Genomic DNA, 19,785 nt, shown 5'->3' on the forward strand with positions numbered 1-19,785 from the left:
ACAGAATGATAACTGAAGGCTTTGGTTTCACTTACCGGGTAGAAGACTCCCAGAACTGGGTCCAAGGGGAAGGGTACCTTGTTTAAGAAGGGATCTTTGTATCCCCACAGTAATTCTTTCACTGTTCTGTTCTGCAGCATGGATGACTTGGAAGCTTTAATCCAAGTGTTTAATAGTAGTTGTATAAAAGTGTTTGTATACAAGGCAGGTGCAGCCTACAACAGCAATAAAATTAATGTTTAGCATAAAATTCTGCATGTGCTTTGGATCAAAACCACAGAGAATGACTCCAAGAAATCTCTGGCAAAGCCAGTTTCCAGAGTTACAGCTCACTGTAAGTTAAGTTTCTACTTAAAATTGACACTCCTTAACAAAACAATTACTGGCCATAACTTACACAAAAGCAGATAATTTGTCTTTACTGCATACATGAGTTCACTAGATCATCCCTACTCACAGAATCACAGAACAGTCGAGGTTGGAAGGGAGGTCATCTGGTCCAACCTCTCTGCTCAAGCAGGGCCACCAAAGCCAGTTGGCCAGGACCATGGTCAGACAGCTTTTGAATATCTTCAAGTAATAATCTCAAATCCCTATCTGTATAACATGGGTTGTATCACTTTTGGTTTTCTCTTTTCTGCCATCTCCATATGTCACATATTTTAGACTTACTCTCACTATAGACATATAAGTAAAACTATACAAGCCTTGTTACTTATTGGTTTAGGTAAGTGGTTTAGATTTGTGGTTACACTAGCAGCAATACAACTTTATCCTGCATAAAACTGACCAAGTTCAGAATCTCCATTATTTCTTTACTTAGAACGAATATATTTTTGCAACAAACAAGTCCTTTCTGAACAGCTTTAATTCTAAATACTGGATAACTTTTCCTAATTCAATGAAGAATAACGTAGATTTACTAGCAGTAACTGTAATGAACACTCCCAGAGGCATAAACACAAAGTCAAGTCCCTAAAGGCAATGTGTGGAAAGTAAACAGAAATGATCTATGCTGGCCTGCCTGGTGAAGCAGGAAATCGTAACAATTTTGATAAGTAAATCTGTGTAAAAACAAGTGATTCTCTTAGAGGAGATGCTCAGCCTAGGCCTGTTAGTGGGCCATCTTTTTGTACTTAGGACTATGAGGATAGCAATGGAAGAGTGTTTTGCTCTCATTTCCTACCCCTCTCAACCCCATGAATCTTTCACTTTTATCTGAACTTGAACACAGAGTAAGCAGAAAGCATGGCGATGACAAGATTATGAGATAGAAGAGATGTGGGTTCAATCCCTTCAAGTTTAAGTATGAAAAACATCTCTCTGAATTCCCTTGTGAGTATTTTGATGACAAGGCTATGATATAAAAGGTGGGCTCTACTGGATTAAAGTCACTGCTGTCAAATGAGATAGGCCGAGCCTCTCTGGGAATTTAGGCTTACAACAATTTGTTTCTGAACAGCAAAATGGGGCTTGGATCCTCTGTTCACATCTCCCCTGACATGGATGCTTCCAGCCATGAGCCTATGCTTAGACCCATAAAGAGCTACGTGGTCCGAAGTGTGGGAGCTGAGCCATGTTAGTTAACACCATGACATAAGGACTCTGAGCATAAGGAGCAAGAACAGCTTTACAAAAGAGAGATGCTGGCCTAAATTAGGACATAGGCAGAATAAGGTCACTTGCCTTTATTTATTAGGTCTTTCCTCCCTAGAGAAAACAAAGCTCAAGGGGACTCATCACAATATTCCAGTACAAAACAAAAGAGGATGAAGGCTCTTTCTTCACAAGAAACGACATGGAGAAGACAAAGGGCAACAAAATTACACTAAGACAGGTTTCATCTTGGTAGAAGAAAGAGATTTTTTACAGTGAGAACAGCCAATCATGGGCACATCGTAGAGTCTCCATCACTGGAAGTTTTAAAGGTGCAATTGGGCAGGGTGCTAGAAAATGTCATATGGGTTCCATTTCTCAGAAAAGGTTGGATCAGATGATCTTTTGAGGTTCCTTCCAACGTGGGCTCTTCTATGATTCTGTGATTGCTGGTATGATTCTATTTTGTGTTTACACCAAGCATCTCTTCACCCTGCCCCTAGCAGCCACCCTTTCACAGTGATCCTGAACAATCATGCGCAGACACCAGAGTTAGTGCAAGGGCTGAATATAAATATGAAAACTGTAAACATCGGTCAAGGGCAAACATTCTTAGCTTGTGATAACCCAAAAACATCTGGACTGAAAAGGCTCTAGCACCACTCTATGTGGGGATCCCGTGCTTTTCTTTGAAGGACTAAGGCCTCTGTAGGACAGGAGAGCTCAGGGTATGCCATTGCAGTGGTGCTGAGGGGCACGATGGGGAGCAAGCAGCTGGGGCAGTGAGGCCATGCATACACAAACCATGGGATTTAAATCAGCCTCCCCTGCAAAGCAGGACTGAGGATATTATGGAAAGAGTATGCCAAATCCACCTTCTACTGCTCATGCTGTACCTCACATGGAAAGGGAATCCATCCACAAACTCTTGATTCCTTCCCACACTAAAATTGACTAGGGAAATGCATCCCACTCAAACTGATGGCTTTGCTTCCATTGACAGGAAGAAGTCAACTTTCATTTAACATTAAGATTACCCTGGGAATATAAGGAAACCTCAATATATTTGCAATATGTCCTCAGAATTTGTATTATTTTTTTTAAAGACAGTAATATAGCTATTCTTAGTGTAGCTGACACTCATGTCATCTGAGCTCATAGAGAGGAAATCTATCCTGTGGCAGTTTCAGGATTACTATCACTAACTTCTTCCCTATTTCCTCCAGTATGTCAACATTTGAATGTGGAACTTATGGGTTTGTTTGTGTACTTACAACAACAGCAAGGTTGAGGCACGTGATGGTATCATTTTCTGTCCCAACAGACATATCAGGTTCAAAACGAGCAACATTAGGCAACATGTAGGATATTGTGCCATCAGAGTTTTCCGTGATATTTTCTTTGGGTAAATATCGCACCCTTGAAATACAAAACAAACACATAGAATACTTGTAGTATTTTACTTTTGAGATGACACAATAAGGATGTCTGACTGAAGTTTTTTAAAAATTTGATGAGCATTTTTGTAGACGAATGTTGAACATTTTATAACCACTGAAAGAATTCTAAACTTTTCATACAAATATATGTAAAAAGTCCGTTTTCTGTAAAATATTTTTCTTTTGGAAATATTTCCTTACTGCCTAATGGATTATTTTTTTTCTTGATATAAAAATCAAAACAAATATTTCTTTTTTATTTTTATTTCAATAATGGCTCTTGTTTCTTTTTATATTTTTTTAAATTAATTATGTTTTGTCACCTTTTTTCCTAAGCTTTCACATGGTTGCATGTAATTAGAAGGGGATGACTCAGAATGGTTAATAAACATTCTTAAGTTTTGATTTGATAGGCCTGTGTTGCAACAAAACAGATTGCAGGTTAAATCCATAATGGGAGTCACTCTGGTAACATTTCATATGCATGTGGAGATTTAGAAACAGTCTTTCAGCTCCACTGATATTCTTATAAGCCTCTCCAGCATGCCTTGTCAGCAGATCACTAAGGTACAAATCTCTGAGCTGCTGCAGTTCTAGCTTTAGCTCAACTCTTCAAGTCCCCATCTGCTTGCTGACCCCTCTGTGGAGCAGCATCCAGGAGACATCATATGACTTAGTCTATGCTGTGCGTCCTTAAACCTTGTCCCAGCCCCATCCCAGAAGGGATCTTCAGGGTACTCCATCAGATCTTCCAGCCTGGGCATGGCCGGGACCAAAATGTTCAGAAAGCATTTCCCCATGGTATACATGTAACCAGTGCAGGTGGACCTTACCCCAAAAGCAGCTGGATCTTGGCTTCTCAAGACTGGTTTGTGTGCATGTCATTTTAATTAATAGCCTAATCTATAGAGTATCTACCTGAAAGTTGAGAGATATTTTTTTTTCTAATTAATGTTACTTCTAACTGGAAACAAAAGACCTAAAATAAGGTTTCCCAACAGAATCGCAGGGACGGTTGCATTTCCAATGCAATGTTGTTCTACATTGTAATAATAATTAAACATTTAAAGGGAGACTGAGAGAGAGAGAGACTCTGTGTCACAGTGATTCAGGTTGACCCGATATCCCAGGTGAGCATGGCTGCAGCAGTAAGAAGAGCTATAGCCGTCATTTCTTACATAGTCTCACCTAGGCTTCTGGCTGAGATTTGTCCCTAAGAAGATAGGCACCATCACCACCACCAGAGTAGAACATTTCTGTTTAGCAGGAATTCACCTTCTGCAGTATTTCTTAACTGGTTAGTTTCCTGATTCCTGTGTAACCATTTCCTATGTCTTCCCAGGTATTCTATGAACCAAGAGTTCTCTATCTCCAATGAGAAATAAATAATCTTTTAGGCATCAAAGCATCTCAGCTGTAGGTGCTGCAATGCAAAACCATCATGTTGTGAATATTATATACACCCGCAAAGATATCAAGAAAGAAATATCATTTTAGGAAAGTAATTCCATAACAAGGGTGCCAGTGATAGCTGGCTTAATGACTCAGGAATCATCAACTAGTCCTATGTCAACATCACATTTAAAATTAAGCAAATGATTAAAAGCTTCCCTGAATGAGGATAGACTTCTGCATCTAGGCCCTAGCTAGTACATTAAGTAAAAAGGAGTGCTTTTCAGAGGAAAAATTGAAAAAGAAAAAGTGATAGATTAAAAATAAGTCATGAAGGAGCAAAGAAACAAAACACATTATTAAAATAAATATGAGTGATGCATGGGTAATCTCTTGCGTTTAGTGCATCTGGCATATTTTCTTCTATGTAAAAAGTTGCCAAACACTGAACAGCTACAAGTGCAACGTGCCTCTGCGGTGTTGTGGCAAACGTTGCTAATGAGCAATTGGTTTCACAAGAGCAAACACCTTCACACCCAATTACCTATTTCTATATGTGGTTCCTCAGTGTGAAACCCAATACAGGAAGTTTTTATGTTCGCCATGTGTAGCTGCAATTTAAGCATTTTTGTCAAGTCTGACTGAAATACAACACTGGAATTTCAAAAATAAATTTTAACTCAGCAGAACTTTCACTGATTTTAACAAAACTTCTGATGTGACATGCCACATATTCAGGTGACTTTGCTTACCTGTATGTGTAAGGTCCTCTTTGTTCAAGTTTTGGACGTGCTCCTTGGTCTAATACCTCTGAAGGATTTTGCACATGGAAAATCCAAAATTGCCTGTAAACTGAACTTCCTGGCACAAGCCAATTTTCAAAAGCAATGGTACCATTTGCAATGACAGCTTCCTAAAAGAAGAAAAATGAAAGCTAAAATTAATCACAAAAATTGAGTGACAAGCTGCATTTACTTTCCAGATGATTGTGGAAGATTCCCAAACAAAGAGAAAAAACCCTATTTTATCATTAGTATGAGGCATACAGCACACATTTTTGGCCAACATTTGAAGGCAGCCTGACCTTCTTGCTCAGTAAAAGCAAAAGTGAGTCCTAAAATAAGTGACCACAAAGCTGATATAATTGCTACCATAGGCAGTAGCAAAGATTTCCTATTGCTGTGGTCAGGCATTGCCTTAGTTCCCCAATACTTGCCAAATCCACTGATTCTTTGTAAAAACAAAATCTTTGAATGACTGAATGATACCCAGCAGTTTTTAGAATCCATAAACTACTTTTTGTACATTTGCTAATATGCCAGGGGAGGAAATGAGAGTTGTCTCTGAGCATTACTTGTGCACTAAGTCATTTTGCACTCAGAGAAAGCAAATAGTGTTCTTGCAGGACTATCTCTTGCCAGAAAACTGTCACCAAACCTGAGACTTTCTAAAAAATCTCTCTATTTTTGATAACATTTTGTTAGGCAGGTTTCCCAAGTCCAGGGAAAGAGGACAAAATATGGCTATAAGGACAAGACAGGATATCAGGAACCACTCTAGAGTTACCAAAAGCTTTATGTCTGTGGTGCTCAGATACAATATGGTAAATCAATCCTTGGGACTGTACAGTGAAAAGGAGAGTTTGAAGGTATGTTTCCTGGATTGCCAGAGGAATGCCTGCTTTGTCTGGTCTACATCAGACCTCTTTCTATATAATTTACCAAAAAGCCCTGCGATAATGTAGTTTTTCCCCTTGGTAGTAAAAATTTAGAAAAGTTTTTTTCAATAAGAAGAAAAATCTAGGCTGCCTGGCTCCAACACATAAAATGCTTTTTTATTACAGTTGTGCAATATTAATTAGTTAATTTGCACAGCTCACAGAGTGGCAGGAAGCAAAAGGCTGGAATCTCTCCAGATAGCAAGAAAAGACATTTTACATTACAAGTTGCTAGATCTTCTTTCTACCTTAACTTTCTTCTTCTAGAGTTTGCTTAGCGAGCACCATCAAAAAAACCCCAAAAACAAACCAAAACAAAAAAACCCCCTACAAATTAAGAACCACTGCAGTTAGAAATGAATACCATGTCTTGGAGAACTCATAACAGACAGGCTTTGTCTGAGGAAAGCCTGTTTGTAAGGTGGACTTGCAAATGCCTTGCTGGTGGTGTACAGCACCGGGCTTGCTGTCTGAATATCTGCTATAATTTATGTGCATTTGTGTGAGAGGGGAAGGAAAACTTGTCACAGCAAATGTTATCAGCTTGAGGTCTTGCACTCAGACCCGACAGCTAAAATTCTCTTCAGCCTTGTTTTGCAAACCTCAGGAGGCCAAAGATTACCACAGCTGTGATCCAGCGTGGGGCAGACCATCTCCTTGGTGAAGAGAGTTTACATGATTTGGAAATCACCTTTTCAGTTTCCACAGAGAATTGCTCAAAAGATCTGGGAGAAGCAGGCTGACACAACGGCACAACTCAGTCTGCTCAGAGTCTGCCTGTGATCTGTACTCATCAGGGTCCTGGGATGGGGGCAGGTGCCAGGATTTGACCTCCTGCTTCTGTGTAACTGCGATAAGGAAATAGTTAAGAATTCCCGGCACCTGTATGGTGAAGAGGACAAACTAATCTCTCTAGAAGTCAACAACATACAGGCTCAGAGGTGAATAGAGAAGTTTCAACCTTGTGACAATAGATTTTAAAGTACTGTTACTTCCTTTGTAAAAGCTTGAAGTTTGCCCCTCTGTCCATTCCTCCTTCCCCTTACAGCCCTTTACTAGGGGTTATAATAGCACAGACTGATGTGTGAACTCCTCTGCCACTGCAGAGTTTGCTCAGAGTGCCTGAGCCACAGGACCTCTCCTCCCATCCTTGAGAGCAAATAGTCCCCAACCTGCCTCTACCTTTAGATATGTTGGGCACTATGAAAAATGTTTATTCTGCAGTGATCACATCTTATGACTTTGTGTTGACTTGGAAGAATATAATAAACATGCTGCTTCCTCACAGCTTTCTCCATGTAAATGATCTTAATTTTTCCAGAGGGTGGATCTTTGCCTCTCATCCTCTCTCTGCTATTGCAGGGAAACCTAAGACTGTGTAGGACTTTATACTGACTTTTTAGTACAACCAGGACAACTTCCATGTGAACTGAGACTGTAGACTGTGTGATGAGCCTTTTGATGTACTTTCTATACTGCCCCTTACTGCACTTCACTGTACAATGTACTTTCTTATCAATGCAGAACAAACTTGCTGTCCACCTAAAGAGCTGGAGTGGTTCTTCCTTATTTTTCATGCAAGAATAACTACTATGTCCATATTATACCCTTAGGAAATGCCAATGGAGAAAAATTACTTTGGGTGTTGTAAGAAGAGGTCCCTGGGACTGGAGTAGATGGGACAGCCAGGTCACAACGTGTGGATTTGCGACCCACCATTTACTCTGTGTTAATGCCACTGTGGACACTCCGGGAGTGCTTTAAGGGGACAGCTGATCCAGCCTGACAGTGCTGCAGCCAAAGGAGCAATCCGGCTCTCGCAGCCCCCGGTACCTGATCCACATGCCTCCCCCTTCCCTTGTGCCAGCTCTCATTCCTCAGGGAGCTGTTTCAGCCTGCCGGACTGGAGGAAGATTATTTCCTTCTTTTATTTTTTTTGCTGAGTTACCTTTCAACCAGTGATCCACTTGGCTCAGTGGTGCGGGTAGGGGCAAGGATGATGAGAACCAGAGCTAAAACAAGGGAAGCAGCAGGACAAAAGAGGGAGGGAGAGGAAGGGAGCAAGACCATTATTTTCAGTGGCATTCAGCCATTATTGTTAATAACATTTCTCCCACAAAGGAGGTGTTTATGGTTCTCTGTCACATACTTTGAAAGTGCAAATGATGGGTTAAAGCAGGAGAAAATCTAGAGCTCTGTCTTTATTTATGTCTTCATTTAATAAAACTTAGATCCTCACACCAGCAAGCCCTTGGGTTTTGGCTGTCTGATCACTGGTGAGGCCAGCCCTAATATTATCTCTTTCTATGGCTGGTCACTTGTATATTCCCCTAGTAACACTGCCATGCTTTGCGATATTATGAAAGGTAGAGTAATTTGGGAAACTACTAATTTGCTTCTCATAATATGAAACACTTCTCAACTCCTTAGTCAACCTACATCAACTCTAATATCTTACGCAATAGTTAACTATTGTTAGGAAAAGTAGCTATACAATATGTAATTGCTACATAGCCAAGTTCATCTCATGACCTAACTGTGCAAGACTGAGTGAAATAATGGGAACTTTAACCCTTTTTGTTTCTGGCACAATCTTTCCCCCACTTGTGGTGGGTCAACTGGCAGTATGTAAATTCAAGAAATGCTGCGCAGTCAGCAATAGAAGCTTGCTGTACTTTGTTGCTTTATGCTAAACTCACCCATCGTGATTTCTGATGAAGAAATACAAAATGTGAGACAAAGTTGCTGTCTTGACATTGTCTTCCATTTTGCAGCTGAAATTATGAATAGCCATTTATTACTTTTTAAGCACTGGAACAGGCTGCCCAGGGAGTCACCATGGTGGAGTCACCATCCCTGGAGGTATTCAAAAGATGCATAGATGTGGTGCTTAGGGACATGGTTTACTGGTGGACTTGGCAGTGGTAGGTTAATGGTTGGACTTGATAATCTTAAAGGTCTTTTCCAACCAAAATGATTCTATGATTCTAAGTGATGATTATTAGCTTATTATTAGCCTTCCTATGCAGCTTTTGTTGGATTAAAACTTTTAGTCTTTTTTCAGTCCTTGAAAAAAAAAAAATTATGGAAGCCAATCAAGTTTATCATTGATAATGCTGGAATATGTGTGATTAGATCACTGATGTTCTGCTGAGAGCCAGCAGTTGCTTTAGCTTCATTAGTTTAGATAAAGAAGTGGCATATGAATGTCACAAATACCATTTTAAATTAGAAGTGTTTCCTATGCCTCCAGTAGCTGAGGAGATATAATCTGGCCAATCACAGATAACAGATATGTAGAGAGACAGATGGCTAAACATATTAATAGCTAAAATTGACAGCTTTATTTCTAAAAATAGCAGAGACTAACCTTGAGGACTCTACAGAAAGAGTGCAGCACTGAGGTATTGTGGCAAATCATACACCATTCTGCATGATCAGTTCATCAGGAATTCTATATATTAAGTAACATTATGTGGCTTCTGTTAACCTCCTGAGCTCAAGCTCTTAGAGAAATAGTGATTTTTCTGGCAAATGAATCAGCTACCAATGGGGTCGAGTAGTTAGACCTGGCTAGAAAAAATAGCTGATCAGCTGAAAAAACCACATGTTTTATCATAACTGAAATGATGGGAATTTTGCCTAAATAAATAATATTGTTTTAAGGGAGGGAAAGGCAAAATGTAGTAATTGAGCTATGTCAAAATACCTCCTTTCAACAATATCAGATGCAAGCTTTCTGATTTGTTATTTTGAATTCACCTTTCCTTTTGATTTTTTTTTAATGTTAGACAAGATAATGTCTAATAATAATGATAATAGACATGATAATGTGCAACCAAAATGTGTGCAGTCAGTTAAAAAGGGACACTTTGATAGTCTCAAACAAAATATTTTTTTGTAAAGAACTCCAAAATTTCATGTTTCACTTCTAACTTACCAAGGACAGATTTCTAAACCCCTAAGGCCTTCATGGAAAGTCATCTCTCCCCTCTGGATAGATTCAGTGTTTGGGTAAACTAGTATTTTTGCCCTTTGGTACTGAAATCAAAGGCACATTTTAAGGGGGAAATCTCCTTTCCCTGAATAGTATCAGAGCTGAAATAAATTAGGACTGATCTTGTTCAGTGGATCCCTGCCAAGATGCTGGTAGTGGTGGTGTCATTTTGAGTGTGCTCTTCAAGTGACAGTTTCTTTAAAGAGCCTGTTAAAAGATTCAGAAAATGTATTTAATGTTGAAATTCTTTAAACCTGCTGTAGGTGGGAGTAGCAACAGTTTATCCCGAAAAGATCTGAGACGCGGGTAGAGCGGTCTGGGGTTAGAGAAGATAGCAATGTGTTGAAGCACAGGTGTATGTTATTAAACTGGAACACATGAAGAGCTGACATCTTGGGGTTACATGTTACATGGACTTTGGATTGTCCTCCCATGGACTGTTCATGGGTGGAGAACAGCACCGCCTGCTAGGAGATAACAGCCCTTACCCTGAGAATCTCTGTCAAATTTCTAAGGACACTTGGGATTGTCTGGGCACTTGCAGATGCTTTCCCTTTGCTGCGAGAACAGTATACAGCCCTCCAGCAAAATATGTCCTGCAGTGTTTACTCAGGCTAATCTCTCAATAACTGCAATAAAGGAGAAATGAGGCTGTTAGGATTTGGTAAGCTTAAGATGTGTGCTTAAGGGAAGCATGCTTAGGCTTCCACTGCTAGCAGAACAAGAACTGTAAGAACTATTGATTGCACTGATTTTTGAAATCAAAGTTGTCCCTTTTTATTGGGAGATGCTAAGAAGTTCAGCTAGACTTGCCCGAGAGTAAAGCAATGGTTATGTGATTTGACCAAATCTTGCTGACAAGTTAATTTATGACAATTGGACTTGTTATAGTAAGAAGTGTCCTAAAATTATTAATTCAGGTGAAAAAAAAAAATCAACATTTGTTTCTCTAATCCAGCAATAACATTTTGTAGCAGCATTCATTTCCCCTAGAAATATAGATTTGGTCTTAACTTCATTGCTGTCAACTTGTGCAAAGAACTGGGATTTACTCTGAGATAGGATAGGCAGAGGAACAACTGGGAGTCTTTTTTCAAGGTTTGGACTGTGCAGGATTTCAGACTTGATTTTGCTTATAATGGTGATATCTGGAACAGTTTTTCCCTTTCATTAAATATATGGCATTTTGACATTTGTTTTCACCCAGTGGCTGAGGACCTAAGTTCAGGCTTTGCCTCATATGAGTCCAAATGGAAATATAAATGCTTAGAGGCCATATCTGAGAGAACATCTCATTCATTAGGTTTTTTCCTGCCCTAAAGTCTCTATTCTTGAGAAATTCTGAATAAAATTGTTATTGGAACTGATCTGTTTCTACCGAACATTTCCTTAAAAAATGACATTTTCAAAAGTGAAAGATTTCAGAAGAAATGCACTTTCGGTATGCTCCGCTCAGCAGACCTGTTTCCATTACAGTCAGCTCTATATCTAAAATACAACTACAGTGAATAACAAACATTTTTCTTACTAGCACTTTCATCAACACAGGTAAATGAGAATTAGTTAGATTCAAGTCCCTCTTGAGCATCTGCTGAACTGATCATGTATTTCAGCTGTTGCACCTTGGCATATCTTTTCTGAAAAGGAACTGTCTTAAGTCTCATGGTCTCACTGAATAGTCAGCACGCTAAATAGAAAGAAAATAATCTAGTAGGACTTGTGCTTAAGAAAAAATGTATCCGTTTACTTAAATAAAGTTATGTTTTATATGAGTACTGGTACAAATTTTCCTTTTTATATATATATATAAAACAAGCTGCCTTGAAATAGGTACAAGCATCTGAAACACGATCACAATGCAGAAAATTATAAAGACGTTGAGGAAAAAATTACTCTAATACTTTACCACTAAGAACTCATGCAGGTATGATTTAATATATAGACATTTGCAAACCATGCTGTATAACTGGTTCATTGTTATAAGTAAACAGATGAACACATAACATTGCTAATATGCATAATTTGCTTTGAAAATACTTAATGGCATAAGACAACACTCTAGATTAACTCAAAGTAAATATTTAATGTAAGGAGATACACAGTTTTAAAATTATGTGCTTTCTAGAAAACCTACCATTTCTTCAGTATCTCAATCCATTAAAATTATTTGTAAATATAGAGAGTATGACTTTTTTGTAAAATGTTGTAAGATGAGTGAGTCAGAGTTATTTTTTAATTCTCTACAAATTTGAAAATTTCTTGAAAATCCAATAAGAATTGGAAAAATTCTCTACAGTTAGATTTTCACTGAGTTTGCTGATAAAATTAAAATGTTACGTAGAAGCCATTTTTTTCTCTTTTTTTTTTTTTTAAAAGTAATGCTAGAATTTAGGCAGGGCCTCAACAAACAGTTTAACCTTTCCTGACAGTTCATGTATCCACCTCCTCAATTGACTTCAAGAGCTGTTGAGTTAAGGGCCATCTTCCAGAAGGGCCTTTGAATAGGTATCTCCAAGATCTCCACAGTCTTCAGTGCCACAGCAGAGCATTAGGAGGACTAACCATCAGCCAAAGACTTTAAGGTTTCTAGATTTTTAACTGTAGGAGAGCCTGCCTTGGCTGCAGTGACCCCAAGGAGACTCCATGTCTCCATGGTGGACACCCCAGGGCTTCCATGGTCTTTTACTCCAGATTACTCCATGATTCAGACCCTCAGTTATACATCCTTTTCACCAAAGATTTAACAAATTAAGTTTTAATTTTTCTTTAAAGACAAAAATAGATTTTAAAGACATAAAATAATAAAAAAAACCCAGTAAAAAAAAAAGTGTCTGCCAGGTCTACAACACTCTACTTCAATTACTCTTCACACTCCTTGAATCAAAAAGATGTATATGATCAGACCCTGCAGTCTTGTGGAGCACATTGACTTGGATCATACAGTCACAGAATGTGAGCTGAATGCACATAAGTGTAGGATTAGATTCTGCATCAGAAGTTGGACTAGATTGTTTGCAGCATGTAAATATAAATGCATGGAGTGAGTACCAAAATAAGAAAAAAAATGCGGAAAAATAAACCAGTGGGTCATCATGGGGAAAAAATAAAGAAATTAGAAACAATCATAATTAAAATAAAAATAAAAAATGCTTACTTCTAGATTGCATTACTGAAAACACATTTTGGAAACAATATTTTGGCTTCTCATGTGCAGCATGAAAGAGAGCAAGCAAGTAAACATTGCAATATAATTAATATATTAAAATTGTTGCAGCATCTATTTCCAGGGAAGTTTGGACTGCATATATTACAAAAATGAAAAAAGCAAAAACAGAACACAAGATTTAGAAATAATTACTATTCAATAACCACAAACCATACAGATAGGGAAAAAAAGAAAAAAATTGTACCTTTTTTATTGCTTTGCCTATAAGGTTATCTCCAACCGGTATCAGAAGCCCTCCAAAGATAGCCAGCACAGCACCAATGACGGCCCCAGTGAGGAGCCCACAGTTTCTGTTACAGCCCATTCTTCTCCTTGTCAGAGTGCGGGCAGACAAAGTAGAAATATCCTTGCTGTAAGGCTTGATTTTTTTTCTCACTTCTTGGTCCCAATAGACTCACTGATCTTCCTGAAAGAAGCTGCTAATATAAGGAGAGAGTGAACAAATATCACATTCCAAAGCTTAAAGTACAAAGTGCATGAGGTGAAGCAGGTAGGAAGATAACATGTCAAAACCAGACAAGCAGTGGCAGCCAGCACAAAAAAAACCACCAAAAAACCCGCAAAAAACAATGTTGCACGTACTTATGGCAAGCTAGTTGCTTGTTACATATCATTATATTTTTTTACTCCAATTCTCTAACAGACTTTCTAAAAGAAAAGTTGGTTTTTTTTTTCTTTTTTGGCTCTGTTGCATTAGGGCAAACTGATACTATTCAGCTGACACTCTTCCTGAGATAAGCACTTTCTCTAAAATATCTCTGTGCCAAGGGAGGAGGCTATAGCCCTCTGCTTTTATCACAGCCTGCAATGCCCATTGCTCCTACCACAGGCAAAACCAAGAGTTTACACCGCTAGTGTGAGCTACTCAAGCTGCTTCTGCATTATGCCAGTAAGGAAGTCCTAAAGTCCATCAGCACCTTGGTGGGAATGGCAGCCTCTAATGGGAGGCACCTACAAGAAGCCTGTCTTTCCAGACCTCTGACAGTCCACAGTCTACTACTGAAGGGATAAAACTTTGTTTCAAGAACTTTGTGGCAAAGGCATGACTGGATTTTTCTTTTAGAGCTGCATTCTTACCATCATCTACTTTCATCTGCCTTACAGAAAGGCAGACTTCTTAAAGAGAGTCTTATATTTCAAGATCATTCAGTCTCAGAAAAAAAAAAATATCTGCAATTACTCATTGGAAAACAACAGTTGCTGGTAATATGTGCTAACATATCTTCAGAGCTGGCCCATAGTGAAAGGTGTAAAGAAAATCAGAATGATACCACTGCTGAGAGATATGGTAAATCATAAACTCCCAGTGATATTTTTTCCTATTTGTTACTATTTATGAATAACTGAGACAAAAAGCTGCCTAATTTGCAATTTATTCTTGCTCAGGAATTAATCACATCCACAAAATTTGCAATTTTGTTATTTGCTTTAGACCTCCAGCTAACAAAAAATCTGCTCTTTTCTAGTTTAGATGTCATTGTCCATATCCTTTTTATTTTTACCAATTTCTGTTTGCTAACATGTTGTGATCATCTCTGAATCAATTTTAAAGCAGGTATTAGTTGCAGAGTTAATTGCGCATTCAAGGCCAAACACAGAGAGCAAAGGAAAAGAGAAAGATGGAGTTTACTCATGAGGATTAAAGGGCTGAAAAATCTTCATGGATTTCTAAATAGTATAGCAGGTGTAGGAATAGCATGTGTTTTATTTTTGTAAACACCGCTATTATATCCTTTAATTAAAAAAAAAAAAGGATACGTACAACATGCACTGACATATAAGGTACCATGGTCAGCAGGCTAATGTCCTCCTGTGTCCTACCAAACTCACCATTACGTCATGCCCGTACCTGAGCCCAGGCTGCACCTTTAACCTGCACTGGAAACCCACCTTTTGCCTGCTCTTGCATTAGCAGCGGTTCATGGCTCCCTTGCCATTAACAATGACTATTTCTGTACGTTTGAGCTCGCTGGGTATTTTAATCATTTCTCCTTGGATACTTGCAAGCAGAATGACCAAAAGACTACTTGCAATCTCAGAAAAATACCCTTCCTATAAGTCAGCCAGTCCATCCATCTGCCACCAGGTCATTCCTTGTGGTTCCACATCCAAATTTTACCCTTTGATTGCTTTACCTGCACATACAAGCGACCAAGAAAGAAACCAGATTTGGCTAAAGTTTTTGACTTTCGCTAGGGACTGAGAAGTCTCTTTAAAGCTGTAAACCTGGCTTTTCTGCTGCAGGAGGTACACCTTATTCGAACCACAGCTTTATTTAGTTGCTTTCCTCTCTACCAGTTCTGTTACTCTGTGCCTTTGCACAGAACAGCAATAGAAACTCATCAAAGGTGTAACATTAAGAAAAAAAATCCATTTTCCCAAACTTTTCATGCAACTTGTTGCACTTTTCACAATGATGACTGAAAGATGACTTGACTGAATTATAAAAACACTAAAGTTACTAAAGGCTCTTTGATATAGTGGATGGATGCATAATGTGGCTAATGGCCAACTTCACAGCAAACTCAAGTGAGAAATTCATTAGACCTGAAGAACTTTTAAGTGAAAACCACTAGGACCAACTGTCATATGTTTGTATATAGGTTCAGATCAGAATCTTTAGTCTAGCAAAAGCAGAATTGTAATATGGCTGTGCAACTCATTGCATAAGTGGTGTGGGGATTTAAACTCTGACTGATGTTACACATTGTAGCAAATCTAAGGAGAATCAGAAATTCTCCATAAAATCAGATTCTGAATAGTATATATTTCAAGTTCATTTTTTTCCCCAATGCTATCTATTCTGGCAGATTTTTTAAAAAAGTGTGGAAATACACATTTTAATATTTAAAATGGAAATTATCTCTTCCATAAGTGTTTAAAGAGGGCTTTTAGACATTGTAAGACTTTTTTTCTTGGCTTACATACTGAAGATTTTTAGACTCAACAGAAATACACCTTCCACTGAAATACATTTCCATCTAAGTTTTTACCAGCTGTTCCAATGGATTTTTTTTTTTAATGTGCATGTTAGGCAGCCTAGGTGTCTCTCATGAGCACTAGCAATAAACAGCTAGAAAGCAACTGGCTGCTAATAACTTGTGTCTATTCCAAGCTTTTGCAAACTGTAAAATATTCACCCTTCTCCCACCAAACACAATGCAATAGCAGTCTAGACATACCTCAATTTATGCAATTCAAATTATCCATTACACAACTGCAATGAAGAGCACTCACAACATAACACTCAATTTCACATAGAAGTCAACAAGCTATTCTCGTCTATAACAACTGAATGTAAAATATGGACATTAAAGTAGAAATTTCCAATAAGAATGCAGTTGTGTCTGGGAATTCATATTCAAGCAAAAATTATTTACCTTAAGCAGAATAGAATGTACCATAACAAAATTAGATATTGACTATGAGACTATAGTATAATTTAAACTTAGATTTGACTACAGGATTAATAAGAATATTTACCCCATTCTAGAGAGTTGGGTATGTATATTTTAATATTGTTTCAAATGTTCTTAATAGAATATTGACAATGGAAATGGTCCATTCAGATCTCTGAAAAGACAATTGAATAGGAGGAAAGATGCAAAATGTTTTTCTTACTTACTTATACTTCTGTACATGTCAGTTCAAAGCAAGCCCTTATAAAAATCAAAGAATATTATCTGTATTTATTTAGTAACTTCTTCAGCTCTAAAAACAATTTTTAAACATTGTTTGACATGGCATTGCTTCAGTTCTGACAGAGAATGTGATTTATTGCCACAAATGAGAGCAACCGCGTGGGAAAGAAGCAGTGTGTAGGGTGAAAATTAAAATGGGGTTTGAAAATTTCTATTAAGAGTTTCAATGCAAAAACATAGTATTTCTTTAAACATAATTCCAGTTTTTCCAAGGTCAAATGGTGGGATTAAAGATTATTAAAAATTATTAAGAGATACATTTATAGGAAAGAGGTTATTTCTGCGCTTTTTTTTTTAATCTTTGATGTGCTTTGGAATTATAGTTTCAAGCTTTTTATCTGCAATAGTAAATGCTACATATATCACTTTAAAAAGATGCATTTCTTATAAATTTACATTACTCCAGAACTGTAGTTTCAAGAATATTACATTTCAAGAAACAGAATGCAATTGGGAAAGCCAGCAATACTGAACATAAAATACCATTGCTAACATAGTAACAAAGCATTTCACTAATACATAAAAAATTTCAATGTTTCTTGCAAACAGCTTTGCAAATCCTGCCATTTTATTTTATACTACAAATAAATATTTTCAAGAGCTTTCCACCAACCGCTTTTAAAAGTATTTCTGAGGAAAGCCCTCTGGTTTTAAACATTACATCATATGACTCACCTTGAATAAGGGCAACTGACTTTTCAGCTGAACGTACAAGTACTTAGCACATGACTTGCTTCAAGTTATGAGAAGACAAGCAGCTAAATCTCCCCACCAAGCACATAGCCTCCAAACTCCGAGGGAGTGTTTATATATTCCGAGAGACGTCAGTTCCCTCTTTATCTTTTTGCCAGAAGAAAAAGTTGTATTGGTGTTGGGGGCTGGGGGTTATTTTTATAGTCTGACTAAAAGCCACTACCTACATCTCGTGGTAATATACTTAGCAGCTGCAATCTTTGTCCAGTTTTGATCCAAGTGAGTCAAAGGTCAAGGAGACAAAAGGGTAACTTACTTATTTGGTTCCTGGTCATTTCTCTAATACCCATTTGCTTTAAAACTGCTCACATTGGCAAGTCATGACTAACCAGTTCCTGACAGCTTCTTTAAGATACAGAATATTTTCAAATATTCTTTGCTATATAACATACTCTGCTTTGTAAATAAAGCCTTACTACTGCAATCATTCTCTGCCAAAATACAGGGTTAAACACAGCAGCTTAATCATCATGATAGTATATTTTCAAGTAATAAAAATCAGGAAATGTCAGAATAGTTTTAAAGAGATTTTTTTTCACTGGTTGAATTACAACATTTCCACACAAAGTGCTAAGGATCTTCCTCTTTTACTGCAAGTTCAATCCCAGAAGCTTCTTTTTCTTAATATATCTAAAAATCAGTTATTTTTACACTGACATTTGTGTAGACCAAAGTGTCACCCCAGCACAGTGTCCACTAACAATAATCAATAATAAATAATAAATAATAAATAATAAAAAGTTTGGCAAGCTTTTGCACAAATATTTTTCAAATACTTCCTCACCCCAGGTAAATTAAATGAATGAATTCTTTTAAAAAATTTTCTGGCAGAAGCAGGAGGAAGTGATTTAAATTTGTACTATTTAATTATAAGAGAGAAAATACTCCTAAAAATAGGTTCTTAGGTCCAGACTTTCAGGCTATAGCACTGAATAGTTTGTTATCTACATGTTTAGTATTTGCTATGTCTTTTGACTGTTTACTATTCTATTTTTTATGTTGTCCTATTTGAAAGTTAAGCTTTTGTGAAAGAAGCTCCCATCTTCTAATCTACTTCTGGTAAGTAAATCCAAGGTGGATGAAGATTAATAAATGTGAGGTTTTATCCCTAGTAGTGAAAGCAAGAGTGAAAGTGAGACTGGTCCTTTGAAAGCAACCTGTAAGAGAGTCTTTGTACAAGGCTTGCTGCCAGGGAAAGGTGGTGAGCCTAACTCCAGTTTCACATCCTTGAAAAGTGGAGTAGATTTGCTTTACTCTAATCTCTAATTAAAGAATGGAGTTTAACTGCTGAAAGAAGCAGTCATCCACACTATGGTTCCCACGCCTACTTTTATGAATGGTATAATTAATTATTTCTATTGGGCACCTCTTTGTATGATGGAACATCTGAGGATGCTCTTGTTTGGCATCCCCCAGCTTTCCTTCAAGGCTGCACTGCCTTCTTCACTGCTGATTTGTCTCTTCTAAGAGGAAGTAATTTCAGTTACTCACACCTGCCCATGGAGATGTTCCCTACCATGCTCATTTTCTCTATGTGCATCGTATGCAATTCAATGTGCACCATTAGTAAGGGAGGAAAATACCTACTGCTGCCTTTATGTTGGAATCCTAAAGGCACTAAAGCAGGCGTAATGAAGCTCGGTTTTCAACATATACATGCTGAGTCATATCAGCTAATTTTGTGACATGATATCCTATTATCATCCTGTATAAGCAAAATCTCTTCTAGTAGGCAGTGAATTGAGAACTGCCAGGTCTAACTGCAGAAACCAGCTAAAAGGATTTGAAGCTAAGAGAGAAGTTGTGCAATTTTGGGTATCAGTCATTTCTGTTTCTTAAAACCAAACCAAACCAAACCATAAGTACTTAATGGTCCTTCTGTGTTCTCTGGCTTCATATCAGAGTTAAGCGCTTATACAGGAGAAAATGCAGAGCAATGATAGAAAAAAGAAAAAAAATTATGT

At 37.7% G+C, this 19,785-nt stretch overlaps 1 protein-coding gene and 1 long non-coding RNA gene across 8 annotated transcripts in view; one reads left to right on the forward strand and one right to left on the reverse strand.

Moving 5' to 3' along the window:
* The window catches only part of LOC142604867 (uncharacterized), a 293,244-nt gene that overhangs the window by 181,015 nt on the left and 92,444 nt on the right, over positions 1-19,785 (forward strand). The gene's annotated exons all lie outside the window — the stretch shown is intronic.
* The window catches only part of CD36 (CD36 molecule (CD36 blood group)), a 39,582-nt gene that overhangs the window by 11,836 nt on the left and 7,961 nt on the right, over positions 1-19,785 (reverse strand). For 3 of the 7 annotated variants that reach the window (XM_075773273.1, XM_075773105.1, XM_075773353.1), the window contains exons 2-5: positions 13,552-13,786; positions 5,180-5,340; positions 2,871-3,015; positions 36-215 (exon numbers count right to left, since the gene is read on the reverse strand). In XM_075773273.1, the coding sequence (XP_075629388.1) occupies positions 36-215; positions 2,871-3,015; positions 5,180-5,340; positions 13,552-13,671 (606 nt within the window). In that variant the 5' untranslated portion in view covers positions 13,672-13,786. Of the gene's footprint in view, positions 1-35; positions 216-2,870; positions 3,016-5,179; positions 5,341-13,551; positions 13,787-17,743; positions 17,968-19,785 lie in introns of those variants that run through there. The other 4 variants (XM_075773189.1, XM_010312665.2, XM_075772946.1 and 1 more) reach the window with 3 other exon arrangements.

Source organism: Balearica regulorum, chromosome 1 (genome assembly GCF_011004875.1).
Source record: "Balearica regulorum gibbericeps isolate bBalReg1 chromosome 1, bBalReg1.pri, whole genome shotgun sequence".
NCBI classification, from domain to species: Eukaryota; Metazoa; Chordata; class Aves; order Gruiformes; family Gruidae; genus Balearica; species Balearica regulorum.